General features: G+C 37.0%; 1 protein-coding gene across 2 annotated transcripts in view; it reads right to left on the bottom strand.

Moving 5' to 3' along the window:
• Nucleotides 1-17,518, bottom strand: part of SPATA6 (spermatogenesis associated 6) — a 102,842-nt gene that overhangs the window by 72,738 nt on the left and 12,586 nt on the right. For both annotated transcript variants that reach the window (XM_036256528.1, XM_036256530.1), the window contains exons 2-3: nt 11,352-11,489; nt 10,207-10,255 (exon numbers count right to left, since the gene is read on the bottom strand). In XM_036256528.1, the coding sequence (XP_036112421.1) occupies nt 10,207-10,255; nt 11,352-11,489 (187 nt within the window). The remainder of the gene's footprint in view (nt 1-10,206; nt 10,256-11,351; nt 11,490-17,518) is intronic.

The raw sequence follows: 17,518 nt of genomic DNA, 5'->3' as shown, positions 1-17,518 counted from the left end.
GCCAGTGTTATATCCTGAATGTTTGTAACCCCTAAAATTCATATGTTGAAATCCTAATCCCCAAATGTAGTATTTGGAGTTCGGAGCTTTGGGAGGTAATTAGGGCAAAGTCCTCATAAATGGATTATGTAGTGTCCTTATAAAAGAAACCCTAGAGAGATCCCCTGCCCCCTCTACCATGTGAGAACACAGAGAAGGTGGTCATCGATGAGTAGAAAAGAAACCCTCACCAGACACGGAAACTACTGATGCCTTCATCTGGGACTTTCCAGCCTCCAGAACTGTGAGAAATAAATTTCTATTGTTTAACAAGACTCCCAATCTATAGTATTTGTTATAGCAGGCCAAACATACTGAGACAACCAAGTAGGAACTGAGGCATACACTTGAATCATACAAAATCCTGTCTGAATTAAGGTGAGTGGGAATTGCTAGTGCTCCATAGTCATCCTACTAAAACAATCATAAGATCATAAGTGTGGTGTGAAGGAAAATATCCTCCTCTAAGGTTTCAAATTATTTCTAAAATTTTTACATTTAACATCTGACATTCGATGAAACTGACCAAGTAAAAAAGATTATATATATATATATATATATATATATATATATATATATATCTCATTGGGGAAAAAAAATAAGAGAAATAACAGAAATAAAATAAGAAAAACAGGAGACCAAGGGGAAAAAAAGTTATCAGACTCAGACTAAAAATATGCTTAATATGCTCAATAAAATAAAATACAAGACTGAGAATGTTTAACAGAGAACTAGGAACAATTATAAACAACCAAATATGCCTGTTGAATTTTCCCAACATCATTTATTGAAGAGATTGTCTTTACTCCATTGTATGCTCTTGCCCCCTTTGTTAAATATCAATTGACCATAAAGACATGGGTTAATTTATGAGTTATCTGTTCTCTTCCATTGGTCTATATGCCTGTTCTTATGAACAAAAGGGAACCAGAAGTATGGTACATAGAACAGACTGGTAGGAGCCAGAGGGGAGGACGGGTGGGGTGACTGAATAAAGAAGTTGAAGGGATTAGCTAAAGAACATATATGCAGCCCTGGCCGGTTTGGTTTAGCGGTTAGAGCGTCAGCCAGCGGACCAGAGAAGCCCGGGTTTGGTTCCTGCTGAGGGCATGTACCTAGGTTGCAGCTTGTCCCTGGCCCTGGTTGGGGTCGTGTGCATGGCAACCACTCGATGTGTCTCTCTCACATTGATGTTTTCTCTCTCTCTCTTCCTCCCTCGCTCCCTCCCACTCTGTCTGAAGATAAATGCAAAAATGTCTTCAGGTGAGGATAAAAAAAAAAAAGAACATATATGCATATCCCTTGGACAGGAACAATCAATACTGTGGTGGAGGCCAAAAGGGGGACGGGGCTAAATGGGAGAAGTCTACAATAACGTCAACATTAAAATTTTTAAATAAAAAATATGAAATAAAATACAAAAATAAAAATGTTTCAAATGCAATATAAACATGTTAGAGAGATGTAGGTAAGTACAAAAAAAAAAAAAAAAAAAAACAATTTAAAAAAAGAAAGAAAGAAAAGTAGTCCCTAAGCGAGTGGGAAATGATGGAGAGGGAGGTTACAGGACTGCTGTTTTTTGTAATAAGCTCTGTAAACTATACATAATTTTGATATCAAGAAAAATTGTGTAATTCTATAACCAGTTAAAAATGATATTTTTATATAAGTAAAAAAAATATAAAAAGATAAGGCATTAGCATTTACACATATATATGTATTTATATAAAAGTATGTGTGTGTGTGCATGTGTATCTGGTCTGAGAGCAAGTCCTACAGAATAGTAAAATTAATGCAAAAAATCATTTTATAAAGAAAAGTGAAAGGCTAAAAGTAAAGCCAAGGAAGGAAATAGCCCTTTTATAAGGATCTACGTAAAATGAAAATGTCCCACCCTAGCCAGTCACTCTGGAAGGGACCAAACACATAAACAGAACAAAATCAATGAAACACTCATCAATATATCCTAAGAATCCCAAAACACCAATCATAAAGAATATGTGCATAACTATGTTCATAGTAGCACTATTTACAATAGCTAAGATCTGGAAACAGCCCAAGTACCCATCAGCATATAGTGGATAAAAAAGCTGTGGTACATTTACACAGTGGAATATGACATGGCTGTAAAAAAGAAGTTTTACCCTTTGCAATAGCATGAAGGGACCTGGAGAGTATTATGCTAAGTGAAATAAGCCATCAGAGAAAGATAAATACCGTATGATTTCAGTGATATGTGAAATCTAATGAACAAAATAAACTGATTAACAAAATGAAACCAGAAGCACGAATACATGGAACAGACTGGCCAGTGCCCAAGAGGAGGGGTGGGGGGTGACTGGATAAAGAAGGTGAAGGAGCCCTGGCCGGTTTGGCTCAGCAATTGGAGCCTCAGCCTGCGGACCAGAGAGTCCCAGGTTCGGTTCCCACTAGGCCCTAGCGGCTAGGGGCACATACCAAAAAAAAAAAAAAGGTGAAGGAAATAGCTAAAGAACATATATGCATATCCCATGGACACAGATAAGGCCAAGGAAGGAGTAGGCGAGGAAAGTGGAGGTGGGCAAAAGGAGGGGAGGGGGACTCCTCCAACATTAAAATTTTTTAAAATAAATAATTACATGAGATTTAGTATTGCCAGATATTATTGATGTGACCTATTTACATTGAAGAAAGAAAAACATAGCTGTTAAAATATATTTCCAGCCCTGGCCGGTTTGGCTCAGCGGTTAGAACGTCGGCCTGCGGTCCTGAGAGACCCGGGTTCGGTTCCCGCTAAGGGCAAGTACCTCGGTTGCAGTTTGTCCCCGGCCCTGGTCGGTTGTACGGGTGGCAGCCACTCGATGTGTTCCTTTCACATCGATGTTTCTCTCTCTCTCTCTGTTCCTCTCTCTCCCTCCCACTCTCCTGAACAAAAAAATGGAAAAATGTCCTCGGGTGAGGATAAAAAATAATATATATATATATATATATTTCCAAACATAGTTTTTAACTCTAATAAATTTGCTAAAGGTATTAATTAATGGTCTCAGGAGTACACAATTTTAAAATCGAGGGCTTAAATAGAAAACAGACGTAAGATTTGTGTCAAAGTACTCTATACCTTCTGAACCCACCACTGACACACAATGAGAGCTGCCGCACAAAGTGAAGCAATGACAGTATTATGTAGGTCACATTGTTACTGACACCCCTCAGCTGGAAAGAAAAGGCCTGAAACATAATTGCTTGAGTTTGTTTAGTTTATATTTTATCATAAGAACACAGATTAACTGCTCAGAAAACTATTTCCTATTTCTATAAACATCTTTCTATTCCTTTATATTTAAAATCTATATTTTGGCAAAAATACTTCAGGAAGAAAGACCTTAAATTGTTGAAGAAAAAGCTTTATAGAAAACCAAAGCTGCTGGAAACCAACCCCGAGTTACTGTAAATAACATCTGCTGGAACGTGTTATGTAATTAACGTCATTTTAGAGTTGCCCTCCATCTTATAACTAAGCAATAACAGCTTTCCTCCCTCCTCTGTAGAACTTTGTTTCCATGTACTTTTAGTGTGAGTTACGGAGTAAATGCACTGCAATACTCCAGAAATCCTGGTCACAGGGAGCAAATCAAAAGCTGCAGAAAATACCTTGAGAGGATCCAGAATGCGTCTAACCTCTGGTGTCAAAAAGAACAATTGCTATAATAATTTTTTCTAAATACCGATTTACCTGCCCTAACTACAAAGAAGAAGATGAACTGGTTGGAATGCATGTGCCACTGTGAATTTAAAATATGCTTTCTGAGTCCTACAAGCCCTCCTAACAATCCAGGTGAGGATACTAACATGCACAGACATTGAGGATTTATTCTCAGCCTTCAGAGCTCTACCTGAGAGCAAACACCAGGTAAGCACCAATTCCCAGACGCTGAAAAACAGGGGCTCTAATGAAACTGCCATTTTCCCCTACAGGCCAGAAAAAGCAACAGGGATACCTAGCAATCTACTGCAATACAAATAAAGATCATATCTTCTCTTTATGCAAATACTGAAGGGAATGAAGCTAGAAGTATTATAAATTTTCAAATACAAAATATATTTCCTAATGAAATGATTATAACACTATAAATAGGTATCTCTCAATGGGATAGTTCCAACCCTCAAAAAAATAATAATGAGAAGCAGTTATTTCATGCTATTTTATTTAACTCCCTGGATATCAAATATCTAGCATGTACCATATATTGCTATATGCACTAGAGATACAGCAAATGGAAAGGCAAAGTCTCTGCTCTTATAAAACTGTTGTTCTAAAGACAGAATAAAAAATAATAGCACTAGGAAGAAACACAGGAGGACCACTCATCACTATCTGCCCTGAGCAGTTTCCTTCGCACCTGTGGTTTTGGTGGAAATATTAAAAGCATACTCTTTTACTCTCAAAGAGCATGCAGAAGATGACTCTAAAGATAGTAAATGGGATAGAAATTGAGATATTGACCAAAAGGTGATGCTATTTTAGATACACATAGAAAAGGTTTCTAAGATGATGAATTTGAGCAGTGACTTGAAAGAAGAGAAGGAGCAAGCACTGTGGTTATCTGTGTGAACAGCTTTTCAGGCAGTATATTTGTAGCAGTGTGTGTGTGTAGAAAAGAATCTAAACCTATCTAAACCTTCAGGGACAAAGGATGAAAATCCACAATTTCAACACAGAAAGAAAATTTTCATTCTCTTTCTTCCCTAAAAATGGTTCCCAGGTTATAGTTTTAGTTATAACTAATTTTATTTTGGTAAATTCCAGGATTAAAACCATCTCCTTAAAGAGAATGCCTTCTCTGTGAATGTAAAAAGATCCCTATTATACCTTTAATATAATTGGCACTTAATATCATTTTTTATATCATAAATATATACCCCTACAGCGTCTTAGGTGATTCTGGGTCTCTGAAATTTCTTTAGAGGTGTGAAATGGAATGGGTAAGTTCTCCAGTAATAACAGTAGTAATAACACACCACAATAATAATAAACAAGGTACATTTTTAAGTGTTTACTGTGTTCCAAGGACTGTTGTAAACACTTTATCTGAGGTTACTCAAGGACTATTTATCAGACTGTCCAATTAAGGGAACACTAGAACCTCCTTGAGCATTTAGACCATGCTCAATTTTCTTTTAGATGACATATTCTTAATTAATGCATTTTGGATTTGAGACAGACACACAGACAGACAGACAAGCACACATTAGTTTTGTACATTACACAATGAGAAATGATATATATGACTCACAATTCCTGTAGAGAATAGGTAAGTGGAAATTCTAGAAGAATCCACATTGATTCAGTGTCTCCCTACTTGAAATACTTCCCTTTGCTCTCGTTGACATAAAGCAGGGGTAGGGAACATCTGGCCCGTGGGCCATAAAAGGCCCACTAAATCAATGTCAGCTAACATCACAGCCTCACCAAATTAGCCTGACCAAATATAGCAGGCTAATTTTTAAGCTGTTAATTTTGTATGGGCCGCAAATAATGTTATAAATATCCAAATCATCCTTGGCAGAAAAAAAGGTTCCCCACCCTCGAAAAAGCCTGCTTTCCTTCTTTGGTCTCGATTTTATACTTTATTTAAAGGGGCTGCTTCTACCATTTCTACCATCACTCTATGTTTGAAGGCTCAGTATTATGCAGGCTTCACTGTAGGAAGGAACATCTATGAGCTATCTCCACAGCATTTAATCCCTCTTTTTTCCTCTTCCATTAGAGACCTACATGGTTCTAACAAAGGTGACAGCACCTGAAACAAAGGGAGACAAGTGCAAGCTAAGCCAGCGGCATACTACATCCCCATCCCACTGCGATTAGAATAAATCTGAAGGCCTGATGAAAGTTATGGAACACAGACCTCTTACTTTTAGTATATGATAGGTAGATGTGAGGCCTGAAACTGCTGTAATTTCACTACCATGAATTTTTACTACTATAAATGAGGTTAAGATTGAGGAAGATGTAATAATTATAAATGTACGAGCAATTAAAACAGAGCCTCAAAATAAATATATCAGTCTGGGTCCAATTAGGAGAGAAAAACCACACAGGGAAAGTTTACTATAAAGCACTATTAACTACAGGAGGGGTGTACAGTAATGAGGGATAGTCTAGGAAGATATAAGGGGAACTTAAAGAATACAGGACTAGCAGACAGAAGGAGCAGCCATCAGTCCTAGGCTCAGCCAGAGCCCTGGAGGAGGAGCTGTCCCAGAGGTGTCCTCCCCGGTGCTGAGACCCAGGGCGCGTTAAAGAGAGTGCAGCTGGGCTCACTGAGAGAGGAACGCTGCTCTAGTGCCATGCCAGCAGCACTTACTGACACCTGCCTTCTGGAACTTGCCACAAATCATCCCTCTAGGGTGCCAGGGAGGCCCTTCACCAGGGGCACTTCACTACAAAACTACCCAGGGGGGGACAGTTAAGGGAAGCTATTATTGACCACCAGGTATGGAAATATCTGGGCATCAGAGAGGCTGCAAAAGCTACAAAGGTCTGGTACTAGACAAACAAAACAAAACAGGCACAAGGCAGGAGCCTGCCAAGCAGGCACACCCACATCTGGAAGCAAAGCTCTTCCCCTCTACAATGTTAAAGGCACTCTGAGACCAGCTGGAACGAAAGCTTCAGTGACCTCTGGAATGAAAGAAATAATTAAAAGGCCCAGATCAGCCCAGCCAGTGTGGCTCAGTGGTTGAGCATCAACCCATGCACCAGGAGGTCGCTGGTTCGGTTCCTGGTCAGGGCACGTGCCCAGGTTGTGGGCAGGTCCCCAGTGGGGGGCGTGCAGGAGGCGGCCAGTCGATGTTCTCTCTCATCAATGTTTCTCTCTCCCACTCTCTCAAAAACCAATAAAGAAAAAAGAAGGCCCAGATCAATTTCCACAAATCAGATAGAAAGACTGAATTGGAACTGTGGTGTAATAAATCAATAACCAACACATTATATGAAGCAAAAATTGATATAAATGAAAAGAGAAACAGAAAAGTCAACAATTATAGTTGAACAGTCAAATGCCTTTCTCTCGGTAACTGATAAAACAACCAGACCTCCTCTAGACCCCAAGAAAAGATAATAAGAATATAGAAGACTTGAACATTATCAACTAACTTGACCAGGTGATAGAAATAGATTGATATAGAATAATTCAACCAAAAACAGCAAGATATTCATTCTTTTCAAGTGTACCTGATTTATTCTCATGCACAGACCTTAGGACAGGCCATAAATAAGTCTCAATAAAGATAAAACTTACAAATTTACAAATCATGTTCTTTAACCAAAATAGAATTAAATGAGAAATCAACATCATAAAGAAATATAGAAAGTTTCATAATATTTTTAAATAAAATAATATGTTTCAAAAGAATCCAAAGATCACAGAAGAAACCACACACAAAGAATTAGGCAATATCTTTAAATTAATTAACATAAAAACTAATATCAAAATTTAAGAATATAGCAAAACAGTATGGAGAGAGAAATTTACAGCTTTAAATATTTATATTAGGAAAGCAAAAATATCTGAAATCAATCATCTCAAGAAGCTAAAAAAAAAAAAAGAATAGAAGAAAACAGATCAAAACGAAAATCAATGAAATAGAAAAAAAATAAATGAAATAAAAAATTGATTCTCAAAACATATCAACAAAATTAATAAACCTTTAGTCCAACAATCCAAGAAAAGAAAAAAGAAAAAAAAAATTACCAAAGTCAGGAATAAAGGAAGGGATGTCTCTACTGAATCTACAAAAATCAAAAGGACCATAAAGGAAAAGTATGAACAACTTTAAGCAAACAAAGTACACATCTTAGATGACATGGACGCATTTCCAGAAAGATACAAATATTAATAAGGTTAAGGAACAATGAAAGACTTCAAAACTGAGAGAGGAAAAAAAAACACCACATACATAAAGAGGGGCCCGAAGCTCACAAGAGAGGTCAGGGATAAAGACTGACGTGGAAGTCACCAGAATACAGGTTATCTATAAAGCCAAGTCTTTAGAGAGTATATAAGGAAAGAGTAGAAACTAAGGAAAAAAGAGATCAAAGAAGTGAGGCCAGTGGAATGCCAATATTTAAAACCAGGGCAGAGAAAGATGAATTTCAGAATGATACCAAAAAGTGAAATGTCCGTGATGAAGTGAAAAGACCTAAGGGAAAAACTAAATCAGGGATATAATGATCACCATTAAGTACTCTTTTTATAGCCCCCAAATTTCAAATCAAACAGAAAAAAAATGTGTTTTGTTTTCCAGGTTTTTTTTTATACTTTAAACAATTTTTTATTTTTCATTTACAGTTGACATACAATATTGTATTAGTTATATGTGTACAACCCAGTAATTAGACATTATATAACTTACAAAGCGATCTTCTCAATAAATCTCATACCCATCTGACACCATGCATAGTTATTACAATACTGACTCTACTCCCTATGCCATGCTTTACATCCCATGACTGTTCTGTAACTGCCAATCTGTACTTCTTAATCCCGTCACCTTTTTCACCCAACCCCTCTCCCATCTGGCAACTGTCAAAATGTTTTCTCTATCTGTGAGTCTGTTTCTGTTCTGCTTGTTTGTTCATTTTGGTTTTTAGATTCAACTGTTGATAGATATGTATTTTTTATTGATTTTAGAGAGGAAGAAGGAGAGAAAGAAACATCAATGAGAGAGAACCACTGATCAGCTGCCTCCTGCACCTCCCCCAGTGGGGATGGAGCCTGAAACCTGGACATGTGCCCTGACTGGGAATTGAACTGGTGACCTCTTGGTGCATGGAATGACACTCAGCCACCTGAGCCACACTGGCCAGGGCAATAGATATGTATTTCTATAACAGAAAAAATTAAGAATGATGAAATAATTATCTTCACTTTCTAAGAGACAGTTTCCCAGATACTGAGAAAATGTTGAGGACATATTAAAAGGCATACACCTAGCTAGTCTGCCACAGTGAAAGATAGAATACCAAGTGATAGAACAGCTATAAAAAATAAGATACTGGCCCTGGCCAGTTTGGCTCAGCGGTTAGAGCGTCGGCCTGCGGTCCGGAGAGACCCGGGTTCGGTTCCCGCTAAGGGCACGTACTTCGGTTGCAGTTTGTCCCCGGCCCTGGTTGGTCGTGCGGGTGGCAGCCACTCGATGTGTCCCTTCACGTCGATGTTTCTGTCTGTCTCTCCCTTCCTCTCTCTCCCTCCCACTCTATCTGTACAAAAAATGGAAAAATATCCTCGGGTGAGGATTAAAAAAAAAAAAAAAAAAAAAAAAAAAAAAAAAAATAAGATACTGTCACAGGCCATAAAGAATTCTCTGGAGAAGAGTCACTAAACTATAAATTCCCTGGATGTAAGACGATTCCTCCCTCTACACCAGATTCCATGCTTGCACATTGCTGGAGTCCCAGTGGGGGGGGGGGGGGGGTGTGTGGAGGAGACAACTGATGCTGTGATGCCCAATACTGTTGATCTTTTTATCGGAATTACATATTAGACAAAGCTGATGAGCCCTGATTCCTTTCTAATTACAAGGATAAACAACAGAGCTTTTAATTTGATATCCAGAACTCAAATAACTTATTCTCAAGTGTATATCTTTGCATTGCTGCTCTCACAAATAGTTGTACCTTTTTATAGTTGACTCCTAATGCTTTGAAGAATTTACTGTTATCCATAGCCTTGAAAATATCTTTCAAATAATTTAACTTTAAATATAATTCAAAATTTAAACACATGTATTTTAAACTATTACATCAACCTTCTATTATTCACTCTCTTAATTGCAATACACTGAGAGTAGATATATTTTTGTCTGCAGGGCAAAGTCCTACCTAATATGAATCTTTGTTCTTGCATTATAAACAATCTACAGTATCTTACTCAATAAAAAGTTCCAATAAGTCTTTTTGTTTTCCACAGACCAACCACATAAAAAGAAAAAATTTGCAGCTTCTCTGCAATGTACATATTTTTCAGTATTATTATTTCCAGGTGTATTCTAAATTCCAAAAATAAGGGCTCAAGATTTTTAAAATTCGTACTGAACTCTTTTTAACTTTTATCTAATTCAGGATTAAAGAGCATAATTCTAAAATGTCTTAGAACCAGGAAGTAAAAGTTAATAACTTACATTCAAGCTGTGCAACCACATCTCCAGGGTCGACTGCTTCAGGGAACACCTAGAGTGGAGAATGGAGAGGGAAGCAGGCTGAAGAAGAGGAAATGAAGGGAACATATCTATAACACGGCCTTTGTTTTCTCCTTCCCGTGCCCCAAATATTCCCTTCCTAATCAAAGAAACATTCGACATTACTGAGAATTATCACTTCCTCTCTGCTTCCCATGATCATTATGGAAGATTTTACAAACATTAAAGCTGGCTCTGCCGCCCTCTCCAACTTCATCTGCTGCCATTCTTCCCTTTGGGTTGTTACCGTGAGCACACGGGCCTTCTCGGTGTTTCTTCAACTCTTGGAGCTTATTTCCCCTAGACCTTCGAATAACTGATGCTGTCCCACAACTCAGGCTCAGCTTAACGTAACTGCCTTCTCTGACCACCCTTGAAAATAGATAATCATCCTAATCCCTCAGTCCCTCTCTGTCTCTTACCCTCCCTTTATTCTTTTTATGATACTTATCACTATCTAAAATTATATTATTCATGTGTTTACTTAATTATTGTCTGTTTCTCCTATTAAAATGAAAGTTCCAGGAGGGGGAATATGTTTGTCTACCCAACAAATTAAAAAGTGCATGTAACAGATCAGGTACTAGACAATTATTTGTGGAGAAAAAGAAGAAGGAAGGAAGGAAGGAAGGAAGGGAGGGAGGGAGGGAGGGAGGGAGGGAGGGAAGGAAATAGAGAAAAAAGTAAATTTTAAAAGTGAGACATATCCAACAGCAGCAGTTTTAGGGGAAAAAGAACAGAGACTTATAGAAAGAAATACCACAAGACAGCCATAAGTAAAATATAACCTATTCTTACCTATTAATATCTCTTTTTTATTAAAGTAATTATTTAGAATGTTATATTTTACACAAAGTCTATTATGACAATTTTAGAAATAAACTGATCCATCATGAAAAAAGAGGCAATTGATTCAATGTACATAATGCATATCTATTTTCAAGCCTCCAAATTTATGTGATAAATCTTCCTTTGAATTCAATCGAAGTACATAGTCAGCAATAATAATCTGGGTTCTGGGATTTTATTCAAAATCTGGAACCACTTTCATTTTTGTTTATTAATTTTGATCTGAGATTGGAACTCACCTTTTCAAACACCATTCTGGCATTGAAGACCAATGGAAAAGTGGCTGGGACACACTGTGTCTTTTTGTATTGGCCAAACACACAGATGCTGAGATAGATGTCCTCCTTGTCTTTCAGCAGCACTCCTGGACAAGTTACCTGAAAGAAGTGAAGTAGATGGATGTCAATGCTTTATGAATTTCCTGATCTATCTTGCTAAAATTACTTATAAAACATTACTTTAAAATACCAGTCTGCTAAGCTATTAAATACGCACAGATAAAAAGAGAGAGATTTTAGCATTTACACAGTTAAAGAAAATGCCTTTATAATTTCCATTCCTCTGAGAAATCCATGGTTTTTCCATCTGGTTATCTGTGCCACCTTTGAAGTTCTTGGAACAGATAATAGTTTTAAAGAGTCAGACTTAGGTGCCCTCTCTACGCTGACTGATAGCATAAATTTATTCAGCATCATTTAATCACAAAGGATTAAGAATCAGCAAAAATAAAGACTATACTAGAAGACAGAAAATACAGATTTGGCCTGTATTACCCTAAATAGCAGCTTATACACACACTCATCAAAAACAATATGACAAAGTTTTAAAGGAAGTAAATTGTAAGTTTCTAACCAAATAAAATATTTTTAAATATAAAATTGCACTTTATTATCCTTGTGGTTGATAGAAAGTACAGGCATAAAATGTGAGGTTTCTAAAAAATTGATAGTACAGTCTCTGCGGTCCCTACCATATTTCATTGTCAGTAATCAGGCATGCCCTTAACAGGATCTTAAAGGCTCTCTAAGATTTGAATCTAACCTACCCACATAGTACTATTATCCAACACCCCCAAATAATAGGATCGAAGTATATTTTTGTTTTGTTCTCTGAACACACACATTGCTTTTTGCCTCGTATTCTTCCATTATCTGGGTCACTACTCCTACTACTCCATTCCATCTCCTCCTCATTTACTCCCACCACCTGCCAAGGCTGACACCAACTGTCATTTCCTACAAAAAAAAACAAACTTCTCTTGATTCACCAGCTATCATGATTCAATTCGATCTAATTCAGATATTTACTATGAATTTACTATATGCAAATAAATATGTTTTAGATTCTCATGGCATTTTATTGTTTTCTTAAGGTCCTAATGATTGTCAACATGCATTTTAATTAAGTGGGTGCATCTCACCTCTTTTATTTGACTATACATTCCCTGAGGACAGACTATTTATTTTCCTCATCAATGTATCTAAAAACACCAACTTTCAGTATTAAGAAGGAGCTCAGAGATTATCTAGTATGTTTTTTGGTATTTTATAGATAAAAACAACAGAGTCCCAAGGAAGAATAGGTGATTTACTTAAAATCACACGTAAATGAGGCAACACAATCCATTCAAAGTGCTTAGAACAGCACCTCACAGAGCATTCATTCAGTACCAGCTACCACTGTTAGACTGAAAATCATTATCTGCAATATTAATACAGACTTTTGCATTTAATAAATGTCTAAGACTTCATGTCCCTTTGTACACAGCAGTTAAGAGTATTTTCTACGCCAGATATTTTTTACTCTTATCGACCTCATATTCTATTTTCCACTTTGTCCTAATATGTTCCCTATTGATTACTAAAATCAAGGTGCTCAGCAAATCCCATCCTGTCCATTAGCTTCTCTGCCTCATTAAAACCAAAACTGTCTTAGAATCAGTCCCTCAAATGTGTGTTCTCCAAAGTGGTAGCTGCTAGCCACTTATGCCTATAGATGTGGTTAGTTCAAATTGAAATGAGTTTTATTCTTGAAAAACAAAAGATTTTGAAGATCGTTAAGACTTATTACAAAAAATGTAACTATTCATTAATAACTTGTATATTAATTATATTTTATTTTAAAGGACTATTTTTAATATTTTAATTTAAATAAAATTGTTAAAGTTAATTTATCTACTTTTATGTATTTGGTTTTAAATATGTTTTTATTGACTTTTTAGAGAGAAGAAGGGAGAGAGAGATAGAAACGTCAATGTGAGAGAGAAACATCGATTGGCTGCCTTCTGTACCCCTACCCCCCAACTAGGGATCAAGCCTGCAACTCAGGCATTTGCCCTGACCGGGAATTGAACGGGGACCTCTCAGTCCATGGGACGATGCTCCATCCACTGAGCTACGCCAATTGGGGTCTACTTCTATTTTTCATATAGCTAGTGGAAATTTTAAAATTACATAAACCTGTGACACATAATTGTATTTCTATTGGACATTGCTGCTCTAATTGCCCTCACTGAAAAATATTGTGTCTCTTACCAATTTGTAATATATGCAAGAAGGCATGACTTTTTTTTTTCTCATCCATAATTCTACAAATTCTGCCATCCTTTAAAGGAATAGCCAGAATCCTTCCAAAAAGAAAGCAGGAAAAGGGGTAGGGGTACAAAGTAAATCAGGCAGAACAAACAGGAAATAAATAGCAAAGGGGTTGACTTAAACCAACTCTATGGGTAATTTCATAAATGTAAATATTCTAAGGATTCTAATTAAAAGGCAGAAATTGCCAGATTGGATAAAAAAGCAAGATATAATATGCCATCCTTAAAAAAACAACCTACTTTAAAGATAAAGACCCACATAAAGTACTTTCAGAATGGTGCAATAAATACTTCCAAAAAGCAGACCCTCTATGAAAGCAATGGTAACACCACCAAAGTCTGTCAAAAACAACTTTTTAGAGCTCTAGAAATTAACTAGATGCTTACAAAAATCTGAGGCACATTTATTCAAGAGAAATATTTGAATTCTGATAAAAATTGTAATATTGTGGTGTTTTAACATATTCTATTCCCAATCCTTTCTAACCAGGTCTTCTGTAGCCTTGAGAACCCAAACCCTTAAAATCATGGTAGCCATGAAAGCAGCAGCCCACAGCCACTGGGGAGAACAGATCTAGAGACACCCAAAAAGCCTGTCCTCAGGGAACTGTCATTGTTCACAGTACCAGGGAAACCACCATTTACAGGGCTTTCTCTTGATTTGGCCTGATTCAGAGCTTATTGACAAACAGCTTTTCCTCTCAAGACGTTTGTCAAAAACAATCAGTAGTAATTATTTAACATCAAAGATACCTGAGGGTAGGGATCAAACTGGGGCCAACAATAAAGAGACCAAAACATTTAAAAGGAAAAGCTTGAAAATCATGTCTGTGTGTGTAGGAGGGTGGTGATTTTGACAAGTTATAATATATTCTTGGCAATTTAGAAAGTCATACACATGTGCAGGGCTGTGCACATGACTCTCAATTACTTAAGGAAGCCTTGATCTCTCACCTCAGGCTGACCCTGAGATTTTACTCAGTTTGAAAGTGAAGACTAAGAGTTGTAAACTGTCTGCCAGGATGTAGAAAGCATACCCCAATTTGCACAGAGGGATCCTCAGCAAAGGCTGGGATACTTATTGGTACAAGGCTTTTAAGAACTATAAATCCAATCATTAGTGAGCCATGAAGCAGAGGCTTTGCTCGCCATACACAACAAAGAATACAAACTTTCGTTCAGGAAAGTAATGAAACAAACAAAAAGCAACAACAAATGCAAACAAGAGTATACCCAGGGAAATATGGGGAGTCTGATTTATAGAATTCAACATATTATTTAAAATGTCCAGTTTTCAACAAAAATTATGACATGCAAAGAGACAAGATTATGACCCATATATGGGGGGGCAAAGTAGTCAATAAAAACTATCCCTTAGAAGGCCCAGAAGTTGGACATACTAAACAAAGACTTTAAATCACCTATTACTAATACGTACAAAGGACTAAAAGAAACTTTGTATAAAGATCAAAGAAAAATATGGCAATAAGGCAACAATGCTTCATCAAATAAAAAATATCAATAAATATATTTTTTTTAAATTTGTAAAATGAACAAAATAGAAATTCCAGAGTTGAAAAGTACAAAAGTGAATTGAAAAATTCACTATAGAAACTGAAGAGCAAATATAATCTGGCAGAAGAAAGAATACATGAACTGGAAAATATGTCAATTAAGGTTATCCAGTTTGAAAAACAGAAAGAAAAGAGAATAAAGAAAAATGAACAGCATCTCAGAGACCTATGGGACACCATTAAGCACAGCAACATAGATATGATGATAGACCCAGAAAAAGAGGAGAAAGGACCAAAAATAATATGTGGAGAAATAATGAACATAAACTTCTCAGATTTAAAGAAAAACTATCTACACATCCAAAAAGCTCAAAAAACTCCAAGTCACACACATCTCATCAACTAATCAAAATTTCAAAAGACAAAGATGGAAAATCTTGAAAGCAGCAAAAGAAAATGATTCAGTAGATACCATAAATTCACATTAAGATCAACAATAATTTCTCATCAAAAACATGAAGCCAGAAGGTGTAGCATAATGCTAGTCACAGTTCATTGTGTGGGGTCCACACGGCCTTGAGCCATGTGGGCAAATGCAGGGCAGCATGCCCCCACGACAAGAGAGCCAGGGGCCTAGCACGCAAGAGATAGGGAACTCCTTTGGGAGTTGAAATATCAAATCTTCCCGTGCTTGCAGTGGCCATGCCTATTCTGGCCAATGACCTGTTTCCAGGTGTGACTGACAGACAAGTATCTTCCCTATGTCACCCAAAGTTTACTGGGCATGATTCTATATATGACAGCCACTATGGAAAACAGTATGGAGGTTCTCCCAAAACAAAAAATAGAACTACCATATGATCAAGCAATCCCACTTCTGGGTATATATATCCAAAGGAACTGAAATTAGGAATCAGTATCTTATAGAGATATAAGATGTTCATTACAGCATTAATCACAAAAGCTGAGATATGGAAACAACTTAAGTGTTCATCACCAGAGGAATGGATAAAGATGTAGTGTGTATGTGTGTGTGTATTCATCCATAAGAAGGAAGGAAATCCTGCCGTTTGCAACAACTTGGATGAACCTTGAAGGCATTATGCAAAGTAAAATAAATCAGACAGAGAAAGACAAATACTGTATGATACCACTTACAAGTGGAATATAAAAAAGATAAACTCAGTGAAACAGAAAGTTGAGTGGTGGTTTCCAGGACTTAGGGGGCAGAGGGGGAAACTAATCAAAGGGTTTAAACTGCCACTTATAAGATTAACACCTTTGGGGCTCCAACGTATAGCATGGTGATTACAATTAATAATACTATATCATACACTAGATTGTTGTTAAAAGTATAGATATTAAATGTCTTCACCACAAGAAGGAAATGGTAACTGTGTGATGAGATGGTGGTAATCATTTGGCAGTTTATAAGTGCTTCAAATCAAAACACTGTATACCTTAAACTTACACAGTTGTGTCAGTTATATCTCAACAAAGCTGGAGGAAAAAACAATAGAATGGACAAAGAACTACTGCCTCACAACACAACAAGGATGAATTCCCATTAAGCAGTTAGACATAAAAAAAAATTTATACTGAAGAGAGAGAAAGGGGAAGAAAAAGAGAGAAAGAATGATAATTTCAAAAGTTTAAAATACATTGTGACAGAAGTCAAGATAGTGGTTTCCTTTAGGAGGGGGACGGAGGCAGGTGGCTTGGACGGGAGGAATGGAACACGAAGGAGCAATCTGGGGCGCTGATAACATTATGATTATTGATCTGGGTAGTGATTACACACTTAGGATTTGAGCACTTTATGATTGTAAGCTATAGTTCCATAAAAAGTTAATTTAGCCCCGGCCAGTTTTGCTCAGTGGTTAGAGCGTTGGCCTGCGGTCCGGAGAGACCCGGGTTTGGTTCCCGCTAAGGGCATGTACCTCGGTTGCAGTTTGTCCCCAGCCCTGGTTGTGCGGGTGGCAGCTACTCGATGTGTCTCTTTCATGTCGATGTTTCTCTCTCTCTCTCTCTCTCTCTCTCTCTCTCTCCCTCTCTCCCTCCTACTCTATCTGAACAAAAAATGGAAAAATATCCTCGGGTGAGGATAAAAAAAAAAAAAAAGTTAATTTAAAGAGTCAGTAGTGTTCTTTGTTTACCAGCAACAACAACAAAAAGGAATTACTAAAGAAAGCGAAACCAAGGTAAAAAAAAAAAAGCTTCAATTAGAAGATTTTAGAAATAAATGTACATTACATATAACCAAGAGGGGTTAGCATCCAAACTATATTTAACATGA

Source organism: Molossus molossus, unplaced genomic scaffold, assembly GCF_014108415.1.
Source record: "Molossus molossus isolate mMolMol1 unplaced genomic scaffold, mMolMol1.p scaffold_m16_p_12, whole genome shotgun sequence".
In the NCBI taxonomy this organism is placed as follows: Eukaryota; Metazoa; Chordata; class Mammalia; order Chiroptera; family Molossidae; genus Molossus; species Molossus molossus.
Note: the sequence above shows the minus strand (reverse complement) of the source record. Positions and strands in the feature narration are given on the sequence as shown.